The sequence below is a fragment of the Oryzias melastigma genome, linkage group LG10 (assembly GCF_002922805.2).
Source record: "Oryzias melastigma strain HK-1 linkage group LG10, ASM292280v2, whole genome shotgun sequence".
Taxonomy (NCBI): Eukaryota; Metazoa; Chordata; class Actinopteri; order Beloniformes; family Adrianichthyidae; genus Oryzias; species Oryzias melastigma.
The window spans coordinates 21,948,363-21,971,305 of record NC_050521.1 but is presented as its reverse complement, the minus strand read 5'-3'; the positions used below and the strand labels follow the sequence as shown (position 1 = coordinate 21,971,305).

The window sequence follows — 22,943 nt, the reverse complement described above, 5'->3', positions numbered from 1 at the left end:
TAATGGGCAATTTAGATCATGCTAATGAGATCGGAGTCTCAAAAATACACTTATCAAATATGATACAAATGGTTCTACGGGGTTAAATGTTCACTCCTAGTGAAATAAGATGTTGGATGATAGGAATCCTGACCTGCTGCTTCACCAAACGGTCAGGTTTGTTCTGTTCATCTGAGTCTGGTTCGATGAGGAGCCGCGTGCCAGGCCGGCGTGCTAATGCGCTCCACATGTGGAATGCGACCTGCAGACTCAGAACATTCTTTGCTCCGGCTCCAGATTTTCTAAACGGTTGGTCGCTGTTCATTCCCAGCTGTGCTTTAGATATTCGGGGGGAAAAAAAATGAAAGCTAACCTGTTGAAGTGTACAGAGGCGCTAAAGAGACATCAAAGTTAAAATTAAAGGACTAGTTTGAGCTGTCCCTGATGTCCTTTCAGGGACACTTGTTAGAAGTTCCTCCTGATTCAATATTCATGACAGCAGATCGTTTGTTAGGATTTTTACACCAACTAAACGTCAGATTTTATACAAGACTTTATTAATTGCATATTTCAAACAGGGCTGATACATCACAACGAGTTTCCCTCAGGTGACGCCTCTGACGGACACAACCTGCTTCCTGAGCCTGAAGTCGTAAAGCTTTAAAGTCACAGATGACACACGAGTGCAGAGCGGGACTGGTCCCTTTGTCAGAGGAATAAATATGGAAGTGAAATGCTTAAGGCCCAGAACCATCCATAAAAACATCCTTTAAATTAAAACAAAACAAAACAAAGGAAATTTGGGAAATTTCTGAACAAGTGGATGGGTGTGGTGATCTGGATAAAAATGTGTTTTTCTTGTGAGAAATGTTCCTGAAATCCAAACATGGGTTATACATTCCTCGGGTCTTCAGAATGAAAACTGCGCTGACGTCTGCCGAACACACAAACTCCCAGAACACATGCATGTGTGTGTGCGTGCGCACGTGTGCCGAGCATCAGGACACACAAACCTCTGAAAAGATCTACAAATAACAAAATAGAGTTTCATAGAAAAACCACTGAACAATACTTCAAAGGCAAAAACAAGTGCTTCTGTGCAACATTTTCAACAGTGTACAAACGTTTCAGTTTATTTGATCTTTACGGCTCCGTGGAGCGCCGCGTCTCCGAGGCCGGGCTTCACGGAAGCTGGCCGCTATCTGGGCGAGAGGGGGGGGCTGGAGTAGAGACCGGAGCTGCGAGGCGACTGGAAGCAGAAGGAGCCGGGCGGCGGGGAGGAGGGGGAGGTCTGGCGGGGGCTGCTCAGGTCCCCGTTGTGGAGCTTCCAGAGGAGCTCTTCGTTCTCCATGGACAAGCGCTTGTTCATCTTGGACTCCTTGACCAGGGACTCCTGCAGAACGGCCTGCTCCGTGGACAGCTGCCTGTGGAGCGTCAGCACAGTAGGGATGATCCAATGTTTCCACCTCACAATGAAATGTCACATTTTCTTTAGACTTTTAGGAAAAAAAACATAAAAAATTACATTTCTGGATTTTTTTTTCCCAATTTTTTTCCTAAAATCTCATTCGAGCATTACAAAAAGATGACAACGTTCTTTAAATGTTTCAAATATCCACTTAAAATAAATAAATAAAAAAAAAGTGTTTTGGGATATTTTTAACAAATTTTCGTGGCATTTCTCTATACATAAATAAAATTAAGCTCAAAATTGCATCTCTATGAATCGCACTTTTGGGAGTCATTTATTTAACAAAAAAAAGGGTACGAAAGATGGAGATTTCATCTTGTAAAGGAAATCCTAAAGGAACAGATAATAGACTAAATATATGGATGATTCATTACCGTAACACTTTGATGCTGTTTCAGCATTTTTTTTTTTTTTAAACCTTATTTTGGATAAACTTCAGCACATAAGCATCTAGCGCAATATATGACCAATTATTCAGGTTACCGTGGCATAAATAACAAATCAACAATTCTTTAGATCCCTTCAAACCATTAAATTAATTTTAGCCTCTAAACAACTCCACCGAGCCCGGCGTAAAGCTACGTTCACACCAGGCTCGCCAACGCGCGTTCAAGCGGCTACTTCCAACAGAAAGTCTATGGCTATGTCCGAATTCTACTCCTCAACTACTGAAAAAACTATCTAGTGCTCTGGATTTTAATAGCAATATGGACACCATGATCATTACTTTTTTGTTTTCCAAATTTTGTCCTAGACAACTACAGGTTTTTTAAATATTTAATTTTGGCTAAAAACGCCATAATCATTTAAAAATACCCACTGAAAACACTTTGAAACTAGATTACAGAATGATCAGAGGGAGTCTTTAAACAACACGCACAGTTAGGTGACTAAATCCCCTCTAGAACCTCAAATCAACAGATTACCTGTCAATCTCAGGCTGCTTTGTTCTTAAGTTTCTGGTTCCTACATTCACTTTATTCCTTTTCTCCTCTGACCAACGTTTATTTTGACAAAGTGACCTTCTCCAGCTGTTCAAACAAAAATCCTCCTGTTTTTTTTCCCAACACAGTAAAGCAGATGAATGGCTATCCTGCATGATGGTCTCATTTATTTATGGAGGGTTCATACCGAGACAGAGCAGCGTGTCTTTCCATTCGAGCCTTCAGGTCTTCGTTCTCCTGCTGGGCCTTCTTCAGGCTCTCGTCCAACTTCACGTTTTTCTCCGTCTGTCGCAGACAAACCATGATGCAGTCAAGCAGAAAAAAACAAAAAACAAATTTAAACTCCAGATTTTTAGGGACGACATTCTCACCAGCTTTTCAAATTCCATCAGCTTTTTCTCCTGCTGGTGGAGCTGTTCGGTTTTCATGTCCAAGACGACTTTAAGGCTCTCCAGCTCCTGCTCCAAATACAGGATGTGCGAGTCCTTCTGCACAGCCAAACATTCAGACAGAAAGACTTCAAAATGCTGCAGTGGTACCTTAAGTACCACACAGTGCCAAGACCCAAACATGAGGACGTGTGGCTGCAAGCCCACAACCCTGAAGATAAGTGACGGCCTCGTCTTACAGCAGCACTTCAGTGAAATTAAAATCCATAGAGGGAGGGCAGCGTTCACGCAGACACCTCCCTCCGTGGGTTAGCATGGATAAATCCATCATCGGCTGTTCTCAGTTTACTCATCAAACTGGAATCACTTTGGGGTCAAATTAGGATCAGCGTAAGGGGAAAATAGACAAAAATAAATGGTCAATTTGGGAAAAAAAAAATCAAAATTTGGGGGAAAAAAAGACAATGGGGTGGGGTGTTACACTCCTAGGTTCACATTGCAAATGTGAAAGAATTATTCAAAATAAATTAAAAAAAATGTACATTTGAAGGGAAAAAAATAAAATTAAAAATCAGAATTTTTTTTGAAAGTTTGGGGAAAAAAAACAGTTTTAAACTACTAGGTACACATTGTAAACATAAAAGAATTATTAAAAATTTTGAGAAAAAAAAGCAAATTTGAAGGAGAAGAAAAAAAGTATTTAAATCCTAAAAGAAATGTAAAAAAATGAAAATTTAAACTCGAATATATAAAAAAAAAAACAACTTTAAACCTTCAACTGATGCCAATGGAAAAATCATGGTTCTTTTTAACAGATAAGCATTATTTTTCATTTAGTGTAACATCTGCTGTTCTGTATTTTCAACTTTCCCCTCTCTTTTTTCCACTTTAATTTCTTTTAGTTTACAGTTTGTTTTTTTCATAAATTTACAATCTCGTTTTTCATTCACTTTAAGCTGATGATTGAACCTACAAATCCCAACAAATATATAAAAAAGAAAAAAGCATCACATAATTAACGACAACACTAATTATAAAAGCACAATTTAAAAAATGAACAATCTCAAGATAAAAAGTGCTTTGAAAAAGTGATTCCAACAAGTGTAAGTAAACTAATTGATCACACAGACACTGGTCTAAATTTCTGCGATTTCTTTGATGGTTTGACCACAAACGGCTCCAGAACCAAAGATTGAGTTGGTTACCTGACTGGTCTCAGCCAGCTCTCTCCTCCTCTGCTGCTCCACCTCCAGCTTCTTGACGAGCTCAGCTTTCTCCTCCGTCAGCTCCTGAACCCGTTTCTGGTCATAAAACACAGAAACAAAAATGCTCTGTTGTTAAGAGAAAACAAACCACCACCTCCCTAAACAAACAAACAAGCTTACTCACAAACAGAGCAACTTCAGCATCTTTGAAGGACGAGTCCAAAGACTGCAGCTCCTGGCTGTGTGTTTTCCTGAGCTCTGAAATGTGGATGTTTCTGTGAGCGGCTGAGCACCAACAGTTGTGAGGGGGCGGGGCTACCTGTGTGGTCGATCTCACCTTCCAGCGTTTGCTCGTGCTGCTGGTGAACACACTGCAGCTGCTGCACGTGCGCGCTCTCCAGCTCCAGCTTCACAGCTTCATGACTGGCTCTCAGCTCGTCAATCTTTAAAAGTTAAAAAGGTCATTTTTACCATCATTAGAATACGTGGATCGGACAAAAACACTTTAGTTCTCTTAATTTGTTTTATTTTATAAAAATGTGATCAAAATATTGCGATTCACTTTTAAAGGCAGAGGTCTACAATCTAGATTTCTCACTGACCACAACACAGTTGGAGTCCAACTTCAACCTTTATAAAAAATAAGATATTTGTATTTACTGGGATGCTGTTGTTACTAATATGACGGATATGATAAGAATGATCAGTTTTGAATAAATAAATCATAAAGGAGAAAATTTCCTTTTTCTAAATATAAAATCGTTGATAACTTTAGACAGAGGTTCATTCAACTTCCTTTCAAAATAAAAGTCGTCTCAACGCAGCGAATGTAGTAGGTAGTGTAATGTAAGCAGTGATTAAACAAATAAAATAAACACTGTTTTACTATTTATGGTACATCTCAACTAGAAATGTATTAATTTAACAAACAGAAATTAATTTAGAGCAAATTAGCATATTTTTCTAACCATAAAGTCTCTCAAAATCCATTAGTTGGTCCAAAAATAGAAATGAACCTCATAAATTTGGTGTGCCTCCATTCTGGCTGTGCCTTGATTTTCTTTTATTATACGACGCGCAAAAATCTGTCAAGAAGTTTTAGTTCGACTTGTAATGTTATTTAACAGTTTAGGAATGAATTGTATAAAGTTTGATCGTTTTTTTTTTTTTTTTTATTTTACTTTTTGAAATGAAAACAGTTTTACGTTCCTTGAGCTGCTGCAGGTTACAGAACTTCTATTTTTAGTTTTTGCAGTTTTTCAGATTTTTTTTTAGTGCAATTGTGTTCTGCCTCCTGCTTGGCTGTAGACTATAGTCAATGAATCTCCATGTCATGCATCCAGTACAGAATGCGTTTAACTTGCAAAACTAAGTCTTTAATCGTGATCAGATCTTTGTTTTCATTATATAATAATGGACGTATTTTTCTACAAAGGTTTGAACTTTGAAAGCTTAAACAAAAAGAGAAAAGTGTAAAAATGTTAATTTTTCAGCCTTAAAACATGCATCATTTTGTAAAAGATAAAACTAATTTGTGATTTCACCTATTATGGGTTATTTTTTCCTGTGATAAATGAGGGACCACTGCATAATCATACAAATATATATGTAAATATATCTAAATAGAAAATATTTGTAAACCTGCTGCTGCATGAGCGTGTGGTGCTTGTCCGCCTCCTCCTGGTAGCGGAGGTGAACCTTGTCCTGCTCCGTCTGGTAAAAGACCTGCAGCTTCTGCTCCAGCTCCAGCAGGTCCGTCTGATGCTGCTTCTGCAGTTTGTGCAAGGCTTCCTCCAGGCCGGCACGCAGCTCCTCCTTCTCTTTCTCCAGGCGATCACATGAGGCCACAGAACTGACTGTGTAAAACAAAAACAACAAGTGGTGACGTTAAACATTCACAGAAGAAGCAGGAGCTTTGTTTTGGGAAATCCTCTTTAAAGGACTCTCTAGAGAAGGATGAAAATCAGGAGAACCTCCTTCTGTGTTTGGCAGTTATTATATGAAAAATACTTACATAAGTAACAGAAACATAAAACCATGATTATAAAGCTGAAATCTTATTTTCTGTAGTTGAATTTGTTCTAATTCTTTTCCCTGACCCAAGGTTATTTCTGCTCTGCAGAAAGAGTCATAAATAAACTTAAATTATCTCCAATCATTTGACTCCACTTATGTACAGAAGAACAAAGATGGTTTATAAAGGCAGTTTCAGAATTCAGGACGTAAACGTCAGCATTCGTCTGATAAACCGAAGCCTTGAAGATGAACCATTTAAAAGAATCGGTTCAGATGTTTCATGTCTGGATGCTAAATCTTCACATTTAAAAGACTTTAATGTATTTTTTCTATAAACCCTATAAATGGGTAAAAACAAAGTAAGCAACAACAGCGTCAGAGATTTCAAATTAAAAGTTCAACAATCTCTTTGGGGTCTGTTGCTACGGTGACAACAGGAACATCTATTTAAGATCCACTCAGATGAAAATTGTGTTCATGGTATTTTTAACATGTTGATGTGGCACTTTTCTCGTGATGAAGGAAGAAGAAGTTACCTCAGAATTGGATTTCTGATCATTTCTTTATTCAAATTATTGTGAATCACGAGCAGACCAAAAAAAAGTCGGAAAACGGGTAAAAATCTGGGATGTAGAATGTATGCTTAGCGGACCTCAAGGTCTCTATTTTGCAACGAGGAGGGGAAGAGGGGGCGGGGTTGTTCCGTCATAACAGTTCCGCCCACAACCTAAAGACAAATTATGCTAAATGACAAGTTTTTTGATAATGACTAAAAAAGACAATCATTGTTAAAAGATCACTTATAAAATAAGTCAAAAGGTGATCACAGTGGGACTTCAAAAAGTTTGTCTTAAACTAAAATATATTAAGACTCAAACATTAAGTAATTATAATAAAAAAAATAGCTTAAAAGGTTTAGGTAGGTTCGGAAAATAAACTGATTCACAGTATGTTGTTCTAAAGTCAGTAAATGAAATAAAACACTTTATTTTTAGAGTTAAAGAGATAATTACAAGTCAGGAGGTCATTTAACCCTTAAAAGGGACCAAAGAGTGAATCATTTCTGTATGAAAACCTAAAGAAACCAAACACACGAGGCCAGACATAACATTGACGCCTCTGTGGGTTCAGAAAGGCTTCACTGCCCGACATAAAAGGTTTATTTGAGGTCGCTGATGGGCGTCGAAGCGCCGGGCCTCTAAGAGCAGTCATGTGGGAATCTCGAGGATGTGACAGAGGGGAGGAGCCACAGCAGCTGCCCGGAGCGGACAGAAACTGCTGTGTGAACATGAGGTCCAGTCCACACGTGCACTTGTGGCTTTTCAGCAAGAAATGATAGATAAATAGTTGAAGAAGACAGGCAATAACTTATCAAAATCACATTTAGAGTGAATCTTAAGGAGTTTTTCCTTCATTTTTCAACTCAAAGGCTGGGAGAATGTTCTGTGGACTTCAGTGTAAACTCAGGAGGTGCAGGACTCACCCAGCTCTTGTCGAAGGAGGAGCTGCTCCTGGAGGAGCTCCCTGCGCTGCCGGCTGGCTTCATCTCGCTGCAGAGACAAACAGGCTCCTTACACTTCCAGTAACATCACAGTAACAAGCCTTAATAAGTCATTTGATTGTTAAAAATGAGCAAAAAACAGCATTTTCATTTACAAATTAGCCAAGAGAAAATTTCTGAACAGTGTTTCCAGTTATTGTTGTGCGTCAGCTCCTGCTTCACTACAAATCAGGACTTCTGTGAGTTTGCTGACTCACATCCACACTCGTAGCAGACACAAAAGGACACGATAGAGCAGGATAACAATAGAGTGATCAGTTTACAGAAGACAGAAGCGGTTACCCTCTCTGCAGCACAGGGAGCATTAAGGCACAGTCTGCTGCCAGAGCAGCCCATGGTCCAGCATCAGTCTGAGGTTCGGGTGCTGGAGTCCCCCCCAGTAGCTGCTATGGAGACCCAGTCATTCACAACAAAACAGAGGTCCATGTGGAGACGCACTTCCTCCTGGACTGCTGCGTTTATGTCTGAGGCAGGACTGAAAAAGCCGCTTCTCCGGCTGGAATGAGCCGCTGCAGAGCGCTTTACCGTACTGCATCTATAAAAAAAAAAAGCAGCTCTGGAGGGTTTGAGCGCAGCCTCCCCGCCGCAGAGGAGCGGCCGCTTTAAGAGGGAAGTGTGGGTGCAGCGGAGTGACATCAGCCTGATGCAGGACTGTTGCCCGACCCACCCAGGGGGAAAGCAGAAGTGTTTCAGGATTACAAACCCCTAACAGTTCGTCTCAAGGCTCTGAGGTCCTTACAAAATAAAAGTGCCCAGTCACGGTGTGAGCAGAGGACACGCTGACTGTGTGTTTAACCCGTCACATGACTCCATGTCTGCTTCACACTTTCAAAGGGGACATGTTCACTAAAATAAACAGATTATCTACACACCAGAGACAGATAAAAAGGGTTTAAGTTGCTTTAGGATATCTGAGTATTTATATCTGACCTATTACCCCCTAGTTCCACATCAACACAAAAACAGCTCTTTAAAAATCAACAAAAACCAAACCGTACTCTCAGGACGCGCTGTTTATTTATTTTACTAATTTAAACACCATTAATCGCAAATTCTAGATTTTAAATGACAGATGAAGCTTTTCACAGTTGTAAATTAATTATCAATAATTATTTATTTTTTAATGACTGAATAATACTAGATTGAAATTAATTAAATCCAATTCAATTTTATTTATAAAGCCTAAAATCACAAAGGAAATTTGCCTCATTGGGCTTCATGCAGGTAATTTACTAAATTAACAAGCTTAATTCTTTTAAATTAACTAATAATGCACTGACTATTAACTTTTCAAGTGATTTGGATTGCATGGCTCCTCCCCCTTGATGTTCCAAAAAGGAAGTACCTGCTGGCTCCAAGAAAAAAAAAAAAAAAACAGACTTCTACTGAGAAAAAAAAAACAGCCATTCCATTAGTCAGAATAATCATTCTTGCTCTTACGCCTATTTTTAACATGTTGTTTTTGATCCTAATTATCCCTTTTGTTATATTATTTCTTTACTGCAACTTATTCAGATAAACTGGCCAATCAGATAAAAAAAAAAAAAATAAAAAAAAAATGTTGAACGTTCAAAATGTTTGACAGAATTAATGAAGGTCTTGATTGGTGAGTGTGGTCGCCATAGAAACAAAGACTTAGACCGATTCGGACCGATCACTGCTTACTGGTTCCAAGATGGCAGCATCCGTATCATTAAAAAAGGAGACTTAATTCCATCAAGTTCTCAAATACAGTCTGTGCCGATGACCAAAGAATACTTTTTAAATGAGACAGTGACAAAGTATTTATCTACTTTACCAATAAATGTTCACTTTTTAAGATGCGAGTTTAAAGTCGTGTTCTTTAAACAGGGGATCAGAGGGGAACAAAAGACAAAAACATAAATATATATATGAAGCCCTCAGGAGCTGTAAAAATGAACCTCTAAATATAGAGCAACACATGATAGAAGAGTGATGTCAGAAGGCTATTTTCTACTGATCACATTCTAGTTTACTGGAAATAAACGGCCCATATGCTCTGCTGAATAAAATCAGATGAATTAATAAAAATGCTCGCTTTACTAAAGCAACATCTTAAAGATAAAAACATGTACGCTCCATCCAGACTGCTTCCCTCCAACCATATCAAGCCACCAGCTGGCACATTCTCACACCACCAGGATGAGCGTCAGCTTTCTTATCTCCCCACCATGAGTGGCCAACTGATTCCTGGCTGCGTCTCATGATGGCAGGTATGTGCATTAACACTGGCTGCTATATGCATCAAATCCCACAGAGACCAAAATGCAGGTTATGCAACCGAGTATCAGCGAGCAGCACATCCACTGACAGCTGAGGGCTGTTAAAAATAATAGCGGGGCATGAAGTGGTTAAAGTCCACTCAGTGGGAGGAGGCGGCAGCTGCTTTTCTGCCAGTGGAACAAGTGTGTTTTTAATATTTGGTAATGCGTTTGGTTTCACAACCCAGCTGCTCAAACAGAAGAATATGAGTCAAACGGCAGTGAGTCAAAACCCTCACATAGCAGAGGCAAACGCTCTTAAAAAAGCACAAATATCGCAATGCAACAGATTCTGTTGTGCAGGAATGAGCTGGAGATAATCATCGGAAAAAAATATTTAAAAAAATAAATAAAATGACTTGCATGCTCCCAGTGGAGCACGTGTTTTAGATGACAGTCAGGTGGATTTGATCTGCTTGTTCACAGAGCAACAGGAGAGAGCCGATTTCTAGTCACAAATGAAGCAAACTAGAGCTTCACTGCAACAGACTGCAGGAGCAAAGGGAGTCCATGTGGTTCAGGTCACCGTAAACAAACAAATGTCACATTTACAGATGAAGCAGCAGCCGTTCTATTGCACAATTGTTTGTCTTTGCCGAGCTAAAAAACAAAAGGTTGGAAAATATCAAGCGATTTTGTCAAATTTAGCAACATATGCACATCTGCTTCCTTCACCAACAAAAGACTTGAACCGTCCTTCCCCGCCACAGTCAGGGGCAGAAAGCAACTTCATTCTGAGGTTTTCTCTGTTTAATAGAGACGCAGCAGAGATGCTAAATGAAGAAACATGAGCTCATGCTAATACATTTCCCTTCCCCATCTACAGTTTGGAGCTGAAACCTAAGCGGAGACCGCACTGTTGTGCAGGTTCCTTAAGCCGGATCGACACCAGCTTTACTCTGGTTCTGATCCTGGTTTTATGGTAAGATTGATTGTTCAGAGAGCTACTGAGGTTAGTTTGGACTTCCTAGAACATCATAGAAGCATAATAAGAGCATTAAAAACATATGAGAGCATCTCCTAAATGACCTGCTTTACATTTATTCACAAACACGTTCTAAAATGAAGAGCTTCAAATGAAGGACAAACGGGTGCTAAGAAAACTTTAAAACATGCCAATATATAGTATTTTCCATACTTTAGGGTATAGCAGGTTATAGGGTGCACTGTCAATGGTTTATTTTTGAACTTTGTCCTATATAAAGGCACATTAGGTGAGAGAAAAAAAAAAAAAAGTCTGAGACAAGTCTGTTGGTCAATTGCATTCCGTAAAACGTATTTGTGACACGCTACATGTTAGCCATGTTAGCATTTTCACAATAACTTGTGAGAAAAAAATAAATAAATAAAGACATTTTGACAGAGCACCGTGTTCCTCACAAAATCATTCAACATCAGTAAACAACCAAAATTAATCCTTTATGAAGGTGCTCCAATTATAGGGTTTTTACAAAACACAATTATGTACTTTGTAATAAGGTTCAAGATCAGATTTAATTTTATTAAATTGAATCTCGAGAGAGAGTGTAACTGTAACCTCTCCTTTAGAATAGACCGATTAAGGAATTTGTTTAGGAAAGATTGCTATGTTCTCTGTAACCATGGCAACAACTTGATGGACCATCATTCCTGTAGTTCTTTGATAAGTCTGAGTTATGTGATCTGAGGAGCAGGAACTTTAACTTACAGCCATTCTGAACATTTTCCTGCCGCGTCTGTCTCTGTCTGAACATTATGTTTGTGTGAATGTTCCATATTCAGCAAAATCGACTCCTGCTGAAATTCAAACCCTCACACTCAGCAAAAAGTACACAAACATTTTAGGGGAAATGTCACAAATTGCCTTTTTTTGTCCTGTAAAATCTGTCTGAGAAACTGAGAAAGCAGAAAAAAGCTTAAATTTTTATTTCTAGCTTGAATTTCTTTTCTCTTTAGGTTTGTTTTGATCGTCATGTACGAATATGTGATGACTGTATTTGTATATATTGATTAATAATGAGTTCTATTGTCACATTTACATTTTAAAGGAAGCCTAATGGTTTAAATAAATACAATTAGAAGGCTTTATGATCAGATGATGCAAGTGCAGCTGGAATTTGAAACTGTTCTCCTTCCATGCATCTCTACAGCAGCAGAGAAAGTAACAAGTTTGACAGAATTTCCAGACTTCTCTTACTTCAGTTAAGGTTTTCTGTAGGACAATGACGAGTGCCTGGAATCTTTGGTCACTGTCCGTTAGTTGTTGTTGTTCAGGAGGACGGATGTTCTCGTCTTTCTTCTTGCTCTGCGAGACGTCGGCTTGTGGGACATTCTGAGGTCCGGTTCTCGTGTTCGGCGGCGATGACTGCGGCTGTTGATGGCGGGAGTCGACTTTGGTTTTGTTCTTGTCCACTGCAAGAGGACACGGGTTAAATGTGACGACACTGATCATCAGCATACTTCCATCCATAACCACAGAAAACAATATCACCCAAGCTGCTTCTGCAGCAAAAACTGCTGGAGTTTTTTTAATCCTAATCAGACAAGATGAGAACTTCCAGCTGCTCCTGCAATACAATTAGCCTTCATATCCTTATTTCATCTCGTGCTGGAAAGGCACTGGTCAACAAGGGCAGCTTGTTACTGCTGTCGTTTTGATTTACATCAGCTTTATAAATAGATCTGCGATATGATAGGGACCATCAACCCTGCCAGGGCAAAGAACATTGTCTCAAGGGTGAAACATAATACAGAAGAACATGATTCTTTACTAGACATCACAACTCACTCAGTTTCAGAAAGTGAAATCTGAGCTGCATAAATGGGAAAAAAAAAAACAGGCTTAATGAGTAAAAGTGAAAAAGAAAAATGATGAAAATTGTGTTTTTGGTGTTTTTGAACAGTTTTCTTATTATTAAGAACATATAAAAAAAAAAAAATTAGCTTAAAATTGCTTTTCTGAGAATTTCTTTTTTCAAATTATAAATCAGCGCTTTGAGTTTCCTCAGAGAATGAAAAGCGCTTTATAAATAAAGGTTGATTTGATTATAAATATTGGTAGGTATAAGTTTGGCTGAAAACGCCATAATCATAATCAAAAGACCACTGGGAACACTTTGAAAGTAGATCCAAAGACAATCAGAGATGGACTTTAAGTTTGCTAAATGAGCAACGAAAGGAGCAAAAAAGGATCCTAATAAATATGTTAACACATGCAGCTGGAAGCCAGGGAGGGGTTAATCATGTCTGTTCTGCAGTTCTAACCTGCCTAGAGGGGAGCTGAATTTAGAAACACTAGACAAGAACATCAAGCCTTAGGACCAGAGTGGCCGACTGTCAACAGAAGTCCTTTACTTTCCCGCCGATACTAAAACCAGCAGTCACCAGCAGTCATAATAAATTATTCAAACAATCAGGATTAAGGGATTTTGCGTTGAAATGGTGCAATAGCTTCAACAAAGAACATACATAAATAAATAAAACTGGATGCAGTTTTACTAGTACAAGTGAAGCCGGGTGTAAATAAGTTAGCAAAATAATGTACACTTCTTCCACATTTAAATAGTTAAATCTACTCCAAAGCCTTTATTTTAACTTATAAATTTACATTTGAGTGTGTTAATTTTGGTATATAAAACTTCTCAATTAATATATTTAAAGGTGTCGCATAGTGAAATTTCCAGAAATTTTAAAATTGACATTTAATAACGACAGTAAAAGTTCTCTGTAAAAATCGGATCAGCCTGCCTGGTTTACCCGACACTGCCCTCTGCTGGTCACTCAGGTGCACCAACATAAACTAAAGATCTGGAGGAACATTTCAATGCATTTTAATATAGGATGCTTGAATCATTTTTAATGCATTTTTTTGTAATGCAACATATAAATAATATATTTTATCGTTTAAATGGAAATCTATTCACTGCACTGATAAAAATATGAAGCCAATGAGTGAAATGATTAAATTTCAGCCTTTACTAGTGAAGACATTTAAACCCAACTGTGAGAAAAGAGGATTTTATAAAGGATACAAAAATGCTCAAAAACACTAAAAGGCTTCCACATTTGTGAACATATGAACATTAAGTCTCTGCAGCAACTTCACAGTCTCACCTCCTCCAGCCACAGTTCCATGGCAACGGAGGACCAACAGCTTTTTCATCAAATGCTCAGATCGTGAGTGGAAAACATGTTACTCCGTTTTTCATTCTTCCGCCCACGCTTTATCTTTTACTCTTGCGTGCAGCATTCAGAGTCTCAAAAGCGTTGACTCCAGGGAGACATCACAACATAGCACAAAGCATGATGGGTAAAGGGACTGCTTACAATCAAACTCTTGTTATTGGGCTTTTGTTGCCACAAATGTCAGTGGGAACCGATTGTGGTCAGTGTGATCAGAGCATGTGGCTGCAGGAAAGCACCAGACATCTTTTTATCTGCAGCAAAAAGCAGCTTTCAGTAAATTTCTAAGTAAAAACGATCTCTAATATAACTCAACATGAAAAAATTAACGTTGGAACCGCAGAAAGGTATTGTGGTTTTACCAACAGCTCCTAAAAAAGAAGACTAAAAACGATGAAGGTTGTAAACATGTCTGTCAAATGTGAACATAATAGGAACGAATCAATCAAACTTCCAAACTACTAACTGTGTTTATAATTTTTCCTTAATCCAAAGAAAGAGGTTTAGGTGGATAAATGAAAGATGAACTGCCTGCTTTGCAATCCATAAACAACTCGTCCTAAAAATAGCTCCAGAAACCACGGGCAGAAGATCTCTGCTCCAAAAATGCCCTTCACTTAATTATTAAAGCACAGTGACCCAGAAATCCAGCAAAGCTGCGCGACTTTGAAAGTAGGTGATCCTACATGACAAACCTGCTCGGAAAACAACTGTGTTCTTCCAGCATCCTGAAAACAGCTGAATGTTTCGGAGTAAACCTTTGGCCGTCAGACGAACGTGGATGTTTGACAGCGAGAGCTTCGGAGACCATAACATGTCCGAAATGATTCAAAAGAAGCCGATGTCAAAAAGAAAAATGAAAAAGCTGGAAACTACAGCAGATGCTCCATGCTGGCTATGAGGAGAGCGGCACACCTGTTTCCCTGTGCTTCCAGTGAGCAAAACTCCAATAAGGAATGGCTAAATAAAGTCAAACTAATAAAAAAGTCAAACGAAACATTAGGTTCCAAGTTGAAGATGGCAGGTCTCCCAGATGATAATCTAGATCCCAGCTGTAAGCTTTAGAAAACGCTCAGAAGGTCAAAGATTGGCCAGCAGTTTGTGGCAGAATCGGATAGATGCTGGTGGAGGGAGGGCAGATAAACGGAGAAAAAAAAATAAAAATCCTTAATCTCCTGAATAAATCCACCCTTCAGTGATTTTTCTCTCAGAGCGCACCAAAGAGGCATCAGTGAGCCTTATGATGGCATCGCTGGGATGCAAGCGAGGAGAGCTGAGGGGGGTTGTCAAATGGGAGGAGTAAACCACTCGTTTCAGCCAATAGGAGCTCGACCGTGTCTCTTGATTCTTCCAGTTCAACACATCTTTTTACGTTATCAACACAGAGTTTAAAGAGCAGAAAAAAACCTAGAAGGAAATTAAAGAACGCACAGAGGAATTACTTTTTTAAATGAAATATTAACACAATCCTGCAGTTTGATAGAAAAACCCAGCAAAGCTGAAAACTAAACTTGTCCAAAACAGTGGTGTAACATAAAATGAGTCATTTGCAGCATTTTCAGCTGTTAAAAACATAAAGTACATCTCCTGGGGTATTCTAACCAAACTTTAACCCCAGAAAGCACACTCACTTTGCATTTCAAGCATTAACAGGACAGACATTTCCAGTTGAAAATAAAATCTGTGGTTTGTTTACAGCAAATAAAAAGGAAGTCTTACCACATTCACTTGAAGTTAGTCGAGCAGACCGTGAGAAAATGTTCCTTTTCAAGGGACTGATTCTAGAATCAGGGGCTTTGGTGGTAGAAGCAGGAGGCCTGGAGACCCCTGATAGAGCTGGGAGAAGCAGAGGAGCAGAGTGAGGGTTAGAATAATGAATTCTGGGTTTAAGGTAGAATAAAGTAACGAGTTTGTGAAGCTTTTAGGAATAGATCTACTAAAAATAAGCTGGGGGCGGGGTTGCTCCATGCCAACAGTCCAGCTCACAACTCAGGTGAATTTCTAATATATTACTGCTGCTCTGCAGAAAACGACAGAGGCTTTAAAAAAAAAAAAAAAAACACTGGGCATGCTTTTAAAATAGATCAATTAGTGATCGGAGTGGATCTCTGAACTTTTGAAATGAGAAGCAAAGACTGATTTTAAAAAGAGCCACAAGTAAATCAAATGCAATTCCAAATAACTTAAAACAAATTCCTAAACATCCTGTTGAAAAACAAAGAAAGGTTGAGGATTTGATCCCAGAGCTTCTTACTTGGTCCGCTGCTTTTTCCATGCGCTGAGGGGAGTCGGTCTTTAAACGCAGCAGATTTGAATGGAGATTGTTCAGAAACTGCTCTTCCAGTAACTGTTAAATGAGCAAAAGGATCAAATGAAAAAATTGGGAATAGATTGTGCATGTAGAAATATAGAAGTAAAAATTGCTAGTATGCCAAAAAAAAACCAAAACAAAAAAAAAACACAAAAACAATATTAACTGGTGTTTATTCTACCCCTATGATAAACAAAGATGCATAGAAAACATTTTCTGTATATAAATATAGTATAAAAATCCCTCAAACGTTCCCTTTCAACACTTACTGCTACGCAGCTTTTCTCCCGTTCCATTAAAGGCAGCTAACAAAGGGATGATGCAAAAGCGATAGGACCCCACAAGCAGACACGTCAACAGAGTGAGGTCGCACTCGGACTCTGTGAGGAGGTTTTGTGTGGCAAAAGAAGAGCCGTTGAGAGCCAGAGCCGGGAACTCGGTCCAAGTGCAGCTCCGAGGTCCGCTGTGTTCAGCCATCGGCATTGTAAATAAAAAAAGACCGCTCTCTCTGTTCACCTTTGAGGACATCAGCTGTAGTGCAACTGCTGTTACTCCTCCAGGCAACGTTATGTGTTAAGTAGAGTGGAACGGAAACTGTTGCCATGACAACAAAAGGAGACTGGGGGGGTCTTCTCAGTCAAGGTGACCGAGTATCCTCTGATAAAAGGTCACAGCTAGCTTTCAGGAAAAGTCCAAACACTCACCCAGATTATCTTCTGCTCGGTCTTTCTGGTGAAAATGTCACATTCACAGAAAGAAGAGCCAGAGGCAAATCAAGCTCTGACCTGAAATGGGTCAATGAGTGAGCAGCAGATCCTCCCCTTTAGTCCCAACAAGCTGTTAAACAATCACATCTACTGTGTTCTGACCAGGAAAAACAGCACCAGATCCAGCCGATTTCCCCTTAATGTCATTAAACACATTTGTTACTGAAACTGTTTTAATCCTGACCTGGTGTGCTCCGAGGTCGCTGCCCCAGTTCATTGTGAACACTGCGTTCAGCACTGCCCTTAACCGATCCTGGGGTTCTGCGTGGGGGTCTGCAGACAGGAGTAGATGGAGGGCCCATAACAGAGGGGCGGTTTGGAGACCCATTTAGCTTTGACTTGATGCCAGGATGTGACCCTTCTGCTGCCTGAGCTTTCTGACTCCCTTAAATGACAAACAGAAGAAAAATGAATAATAAAGCACAGATCAAACAATAATATTTAGGATTGTTTTTCTGAAAAAAATATCAATTAAATTCAGTTTTTAATTTTTTGATGTTCAGGAGAAAATGTCATTTTTTTACATTTTTATAAATGACAAAAACGTTGATTATTTATGACAAAAAAACTTGAACATTTTTAAGTTACTAGTGTCACACAATCACTCGAAGTTCCTTTAACAGCTTCCCAAAAAGGAGACGCCTGATGTAATGAAGGCTACACTAATACTTATTACAAAAACACAAATATCTGATTGTGCAGAGATGGACATGGCCAGAAGCCACTCATTTCCTGCATCGTTTCTCAGTAAAGAATTTTAGAAACTGTGTAATACCGACATCTGCTGGTAAGACTTTGTCACAACAATTTAAAGCCTTACCAGAATTGTCCTTTTGTTGGCTTTGAGGGACAGTTCTGGAGCCTTTCGCCTCCACCCTCCCATGTATGACTGGCTTCAGCCTGGCTGATAGAGGGTTTGGTCTTGGACTGGGAGGGACAGGTTGTGAAAATGATGCTCCTCTTGCTCGACCAGAAGAAAGTGCAGAGTGAGATGAAGCCTTATTTGGATCCAGCGGGGCTCCAGCAGACATTGATTTGCTTTGTCCTTTCTATAAACAGGACAGCTTATTACTAATATCCAAACAAAATGGGTACATATATTATTTTTGCAATTATTTTTTTTCTGTGCCTTTGAGTGAAAATTATACCCCGTCACATGCTGAAAAACTCAGCAGAATTTGCACACGACTAGTTCCTGGTTCAAAATCCTCTAACAAAACCAAAACACACGAGCCAAGAATATCCAAAGGAAGTATTAAAATCATTATGGGATGGTGATAGGCACTACAGCTTGTGGTAATTTTGTGGCAAATTTGGCCATTTTTGTGTTTTTTCCCCACAACTTGGAGGAGTTGAGCAGCACCCTCGTGCCACACAACGCTGCATGTGGCTTTAAATTATTTCCAACAACTACATCTCTAATTTTATACCAAGTAGTTTAGCATTTATTGTACATAGTTTCAGTTCAGGTCAAATCATTTACTCACCACCAAGCTGATCTTCTTCACTTCTCTTTTGTCTTCCGTCTCTTTATGTTGGGAGGGGCAGCTCAGGTTGGTGTCATTAAGGAGGACTTGGGTCACCTCAGTGTTTGGGAGAGTGAAACTAGTTGTGACCCTCAGGGAGGTGACTTTATTCCTTCGTGGCCTCAAGGTCGAACTCTCAGACAAAGAACGAGGCAACGTGTTTGCTCCTGGAGCTTTGTCTCGACCTTCAGCTGAACCCGACTTGACCGCGGTCTTGTTAGACATATCCCTACGTGGAGGTGTTCTGGCAGCCGCACGGCCATTTGGTGGGATCTTTTTGGACGATGCGACGCTGGTCGGACTGCCAGGGAGGGCTGAGGGATCGGGTGCTGGGGCGGACTGTGATGATCCGTCACTGCCCTGGACTGCTGAAGCGCCGTCACTTGACGTTGGGTTGGGGTCAGGCACACATGTTGTGCTTTTGTTGTGTACGTCGACGACTTTCCGCTTGCAGGATTGTCTAACAGCTGCTCCCAAATGTCCAACTCCTGCGTTGACTTGACCGGGAGTCTGATTCTGTGTTTTAGAGGTGGCAGACAAAACTCTAGCTGTATTCTTCACTTTAGCGTGGATCAGCCCGGCTGCTGCTCTCCTGTTGACTTCGCTCAGAAAACTGTGTGGTAGCGGTTTCTGTTGGCCGTTGAGTTCTGGCGCTCCCCTTCTCAGGGTTTTGGATTTTACGTCCATCATCTTGACCCTGCTGAGGGCCGCCGTCACTCCTGCAGCCGCCCGCTGCCGAGGAGTGACGAAGACTTGATGCCGCTTTGCAGGCTGGACAACAGGGCTGCTCGTTTCTTCTGTGCAGGGAGACAGTGAAGGGTGGTCATTAAGGATCTTGTTTCCAATGTTTTGGTTTGGGGTGGATGTATAAATGCCATCATCGTCTTGTGCAGCAGATGCAGACGACACAAAGGTCTTGTAAAGTTCTGGTGTAGTTCCTAGAGAAAAATTAGGCACCGGTTCCGTTTCCCCACACTTGACTTCTTTTATGACATCTGTTGGTGTATCGCAAATGAAAGTCGCATACAGACATCCTTCCTCACTTGGAAGAGTAACAAGAGAGCTTCCGATATTTTCTCCATTTTGAGGAACCACGTCGTCTCCTTGGATGAAGGTGACACCAAGACATGGATGAGCAGAACTCTCTTTAGTACAGACTTCTGGCAGACTTGTGGGGGAATCGGCGGAAAATGTCACGCCACTTTGAGCTGGAGAGATGGACGAGCCATCCAAAGAAGAGAAAACTACGAGTGACTGGTCCTGCAGGCAGAAACTTTTACTTCTCATTACCATTTCCCCAGAGCTCAGAGAGCAGCTGTCCATTCCACTGGGCCCTCTGCAGAAGGTCCTGTTTGGTTTCACATCGCTTTCATTTACAGGTGTGAAAACAAAGGCCTGGTTCATGTTAGATGCAACATAAAGTTGATCATAGGCATCACTTTGACTGTTGACCTCAGAGGACGATCCATTGAAGCAGCAATCCTTGCTGGCATCAGGTGATCTACTGGCTCCTCCCTCATTCAAGATGGAATTACCACTGTTGGAATCAGTTGACAAACACATGCAGGGACCGTCAGAGGAAAGCCTAAATCGTCTGCCTCCCAGGTGCAGGGAGGCGGTGCTGTCGAGCTCGTCGGCTGACACACTGAATGTCTTGGACATTTCTGAGAGTTGATGGGATTCCGTCAACTTGAAAAAATAATCCAATTTTGGAAGATTTTGATGGTTAATCCATCAAATTAGTTAGTAAACCAAGAGTATCTGTGAAAGGGAAGAAAGGTCACTTCATTATAAAATGCAGTGGATTAATTCTCACTTTTGTAACATCGCTGACTGTTTGTTCAAAAGATGGTAAAGAACTTTTAAAACCACAACCTTCACATGATTTTTAGATTAATTAAGAACAGCAACAACATCTACAAGAAGATGCATCAGAATTGTAGAGCAGAAGGGAGACTTTGGCCCGCCCATGTCAGTCGCTGCATCACATACCTGAGCGTTTTCGAAACAGCAATTTTTTATCTGCTTCTGATCCAACACAATTTGAATAAAGAAAAACTCAGAAAAGCAGATTTAATCTCAAGTTATTTTGTTTTCCATGACGAGGAAAATGCTACGAGAACATGTAAAAACACTTTTATTGTGAAAATGCATAAGTTACTAAAACTTGAGAATATTGATGGATTCTTAAAAAAAGTTTCTAAACTAATTTGACTGTTTAAAATGCTTTATTTGAAACACGATTGCCAACAAACATATTGAAAATGTTTTGCTTTTATTAACATAATTTCTTTCCTTCATATAATCACTGTGTTTATTAAAATGAGACAGAAGCTGGAGGTTCTGAAGTTTTCTGGACCAGGTAATATCTAGGTCAGAAATGAATGCGTCAACCTCAACTGTAGGCAAAATCATGTTTTAGTAAGGATGGTGTAGAAAGATAAAAGATTAAGGGAAATCAAATTTTAGAGAAAAAAAATAAATTAGTGCACACTGACCTTCATTATCCTCATTAATCTTTCCTCAATCCTTGGATAACCAATGAGAGAATATTTATATAAGAAAAAAAAAGAAAAAAAACAGCAAGCAGATGGGTTTCATTTCATTTCAGCTTTTGGGACTCAATCCCATTTCTGTTTTAAATCCAAAGCCCTAAATCCAGCCAACTGTTGGACAGTGTTGCGTATCTGCTGCCATCTCACAGCTACTCCCTCCTGGTGTCCAGAACCAGCCGCGCATCAGTAACAAAGCCTGAATGAACATGCCCCCCCTGTGTTGATAGATCAGCGTCGCCCTCCCCTTTCTGGAGTAATGAGACTTCTTTCTTACTGTCCTGCTGCTGCTGCAGAGGATCGGCCTCTCCGGCCGTCTCGGTTTTCAGTCAACTTTGCGGCAAAGTCCGACAACACAAAACAGAAAACTAGAAAATGTAAGTTGGAAGTTCTTATTCCAAGTTTAGAGGAAAAAAAGAACAAAAAACACAAAAGGAAAGCACGGTTACCTTATCCAAGCACAGTGAAAGGCAAGTGAGCATTGAGAGCTAGACCGAGTTGGCATTCGCTGTTGCTAAGCAGCCAAAGTCCCTCTGTTATGAGAGAAAGGATCAGGCAGCGTTTAAGAATGGGACAGCTTGAAAGTGGAGTGGAATGACTGTTAGTGTAGGTACAAAAGAAAGATCTGATCTGACCTTTTTAAATTATGCAGCCCAAAGAAAAATGAACTCAAATGTACTATTTCTAAGACCAAATAGCACAATAGCATTAAAAGCTGTTCTTTGAAAATCTCTTTCCTGTTAAAACTCTCTGTATAGTGGCATAAACTGTAAACATCCCGTTTGTTTTGGACACAGACAGTGGTGTCAGATCTGAACTCGCATTCAAGTTTAATCAAGGGAAGGCCAGTGACCTGGGAACTACAAGTTAATCTGGATTAGAAATAAGACACCAGTCACAAAAGAGAAAATGATCTCCCCAGAGCTGTTTCAGTCGTCTGTGAAATGGTATTAACTGGGTTTGGTTATGTAATTGAATAATTTCAACAATCCTCTGGGGAGTGCTTCTTAAACTCTTGAGAAATGTTTAAACAAATTACTTCAACAATGCTTGTCACACACTTTGGTTACAAAGCAAAACAACAATTTAAAATAAAGTTAATATTTATTTTGCGCCAGCTCCTGGCTTTAACAGTAATGGAATTAAGACTTTTATATTGTAAATAAACTGAATTATCAGTATGTTATGGGGATAATAAAGCAATAGTTTCTCTATACAGCCATTGGGAAAGACCTAGAAAGCATCACATAGGCTCTGTACAGATGTCTGGACGTATCAGTATCACACAGAGGCAGCTATGAGCAAAATATACGACCCCATTACAGTCCTGGCACATATAGAAATGCAGCAGTTGAAAGGAAAAGGCACCAGTCAGATAAAAAGCTTCCAAAAGAAAGAGGAAAACAAAGTATTATCTCATTTATTTTTTCTTTTAACATTTTTTCTTAATTACTATTAAAAAGGACATTAAGAATTAAATTGGTCAAAGTTTATGTAATCCAAAAAGATTACCTTTTGGATAAACACCAACCTGTCTGAGGTATCTACAAGCTGGATAAACAAACAAGAAAACAATAATAATAATACACAAAAAGAGAATTTTAGGACCAGAACAGCCAAACAAGAGAAAGTAAATGGTTAACAACTGACAAAATCTGACAAATTTTAGAAACAACCAATGAAGTCTCAAATAAAAAATGTCTAAATTAACTTTTTAGTGCCATAATGCAAGTAATAAAATCTGCCCAACTGTATCAAGCCTGATAAACCTTTAATTCG

General features: G+C 39.6%; 1 protein-coding gene across 4 annotated transcripts in view; it reads right to left on the bottom strand.

Moving 5' to 3' along the window:
- Positions 1-514: 514 nt before the first annotated feature.
- mtus1a (microtubule associated tumor suppressor 1a) overlaps positions 515-22,943 on the bottom strand; it is a 23,405-nt gene continuing 976 nt past the window's right edge. For 2 of the 4 annotated variants that reach the window (XM_024284133.2, XM_024284134.2), the window contains exons 2-15: positions 18,574-20,373; positions 17,907-18,135; positions 17,271-17,471; positions 16,263-16,355; positions 15,728-15,844; positions 12,024-12,238; positions 7,488-7,554; positions 5,630-5,844; positions 4,326-4,431; positions 4,173-4,246; positions 3,989-4,084; positions 2,766-2,882; positions 2,582-2,679; positions 515-1,403 (exon numbers count right to left, since the gene is read on the bottom strand). In XM_024284133.2, the coding sequence (XP_024139901.1) occupies positions 1,178-1,403; positions 2,582-2,679; positions 2,766-2,882; positions 3,989-4,084; positions 4,173-4,246; positions 4,326-4,431; positions 5,630-5,844; positions 7,488-7,554; positions 12,024-12,238; positions 15,728-15,844; positions 16,263-16,355; positions 17,271-17,471; positions 17,907-18,135; positions 18,574-20,274 (3,555 nt within the window). In that variant the 5' untranslated portion in view covers positions 20,275-20,373 and the 3' untranslated portion in view covers positions 515-1,177. Of the gene's footprint in view, positions 1,404-2,581; positions 2,680-2,765; positions 2,883-3,988; positions 4,085-4,172; positions 4,247-4,325; positions 4,432-5,629; positions 5,845-7,487; positions 7,555-12,023; positions 12,239-14,703; positions 15,232-15,727; positions 15,845-16,262; positions 16,356-17,270; positions 17,472-17,906; positions 18,136-18,573; positions 20,374-22,943 lie in introns of those variants that run through there. The other 2 variants (XM_024284135.2, XM_024284139.2) reach the window with 2 other exon arrangements.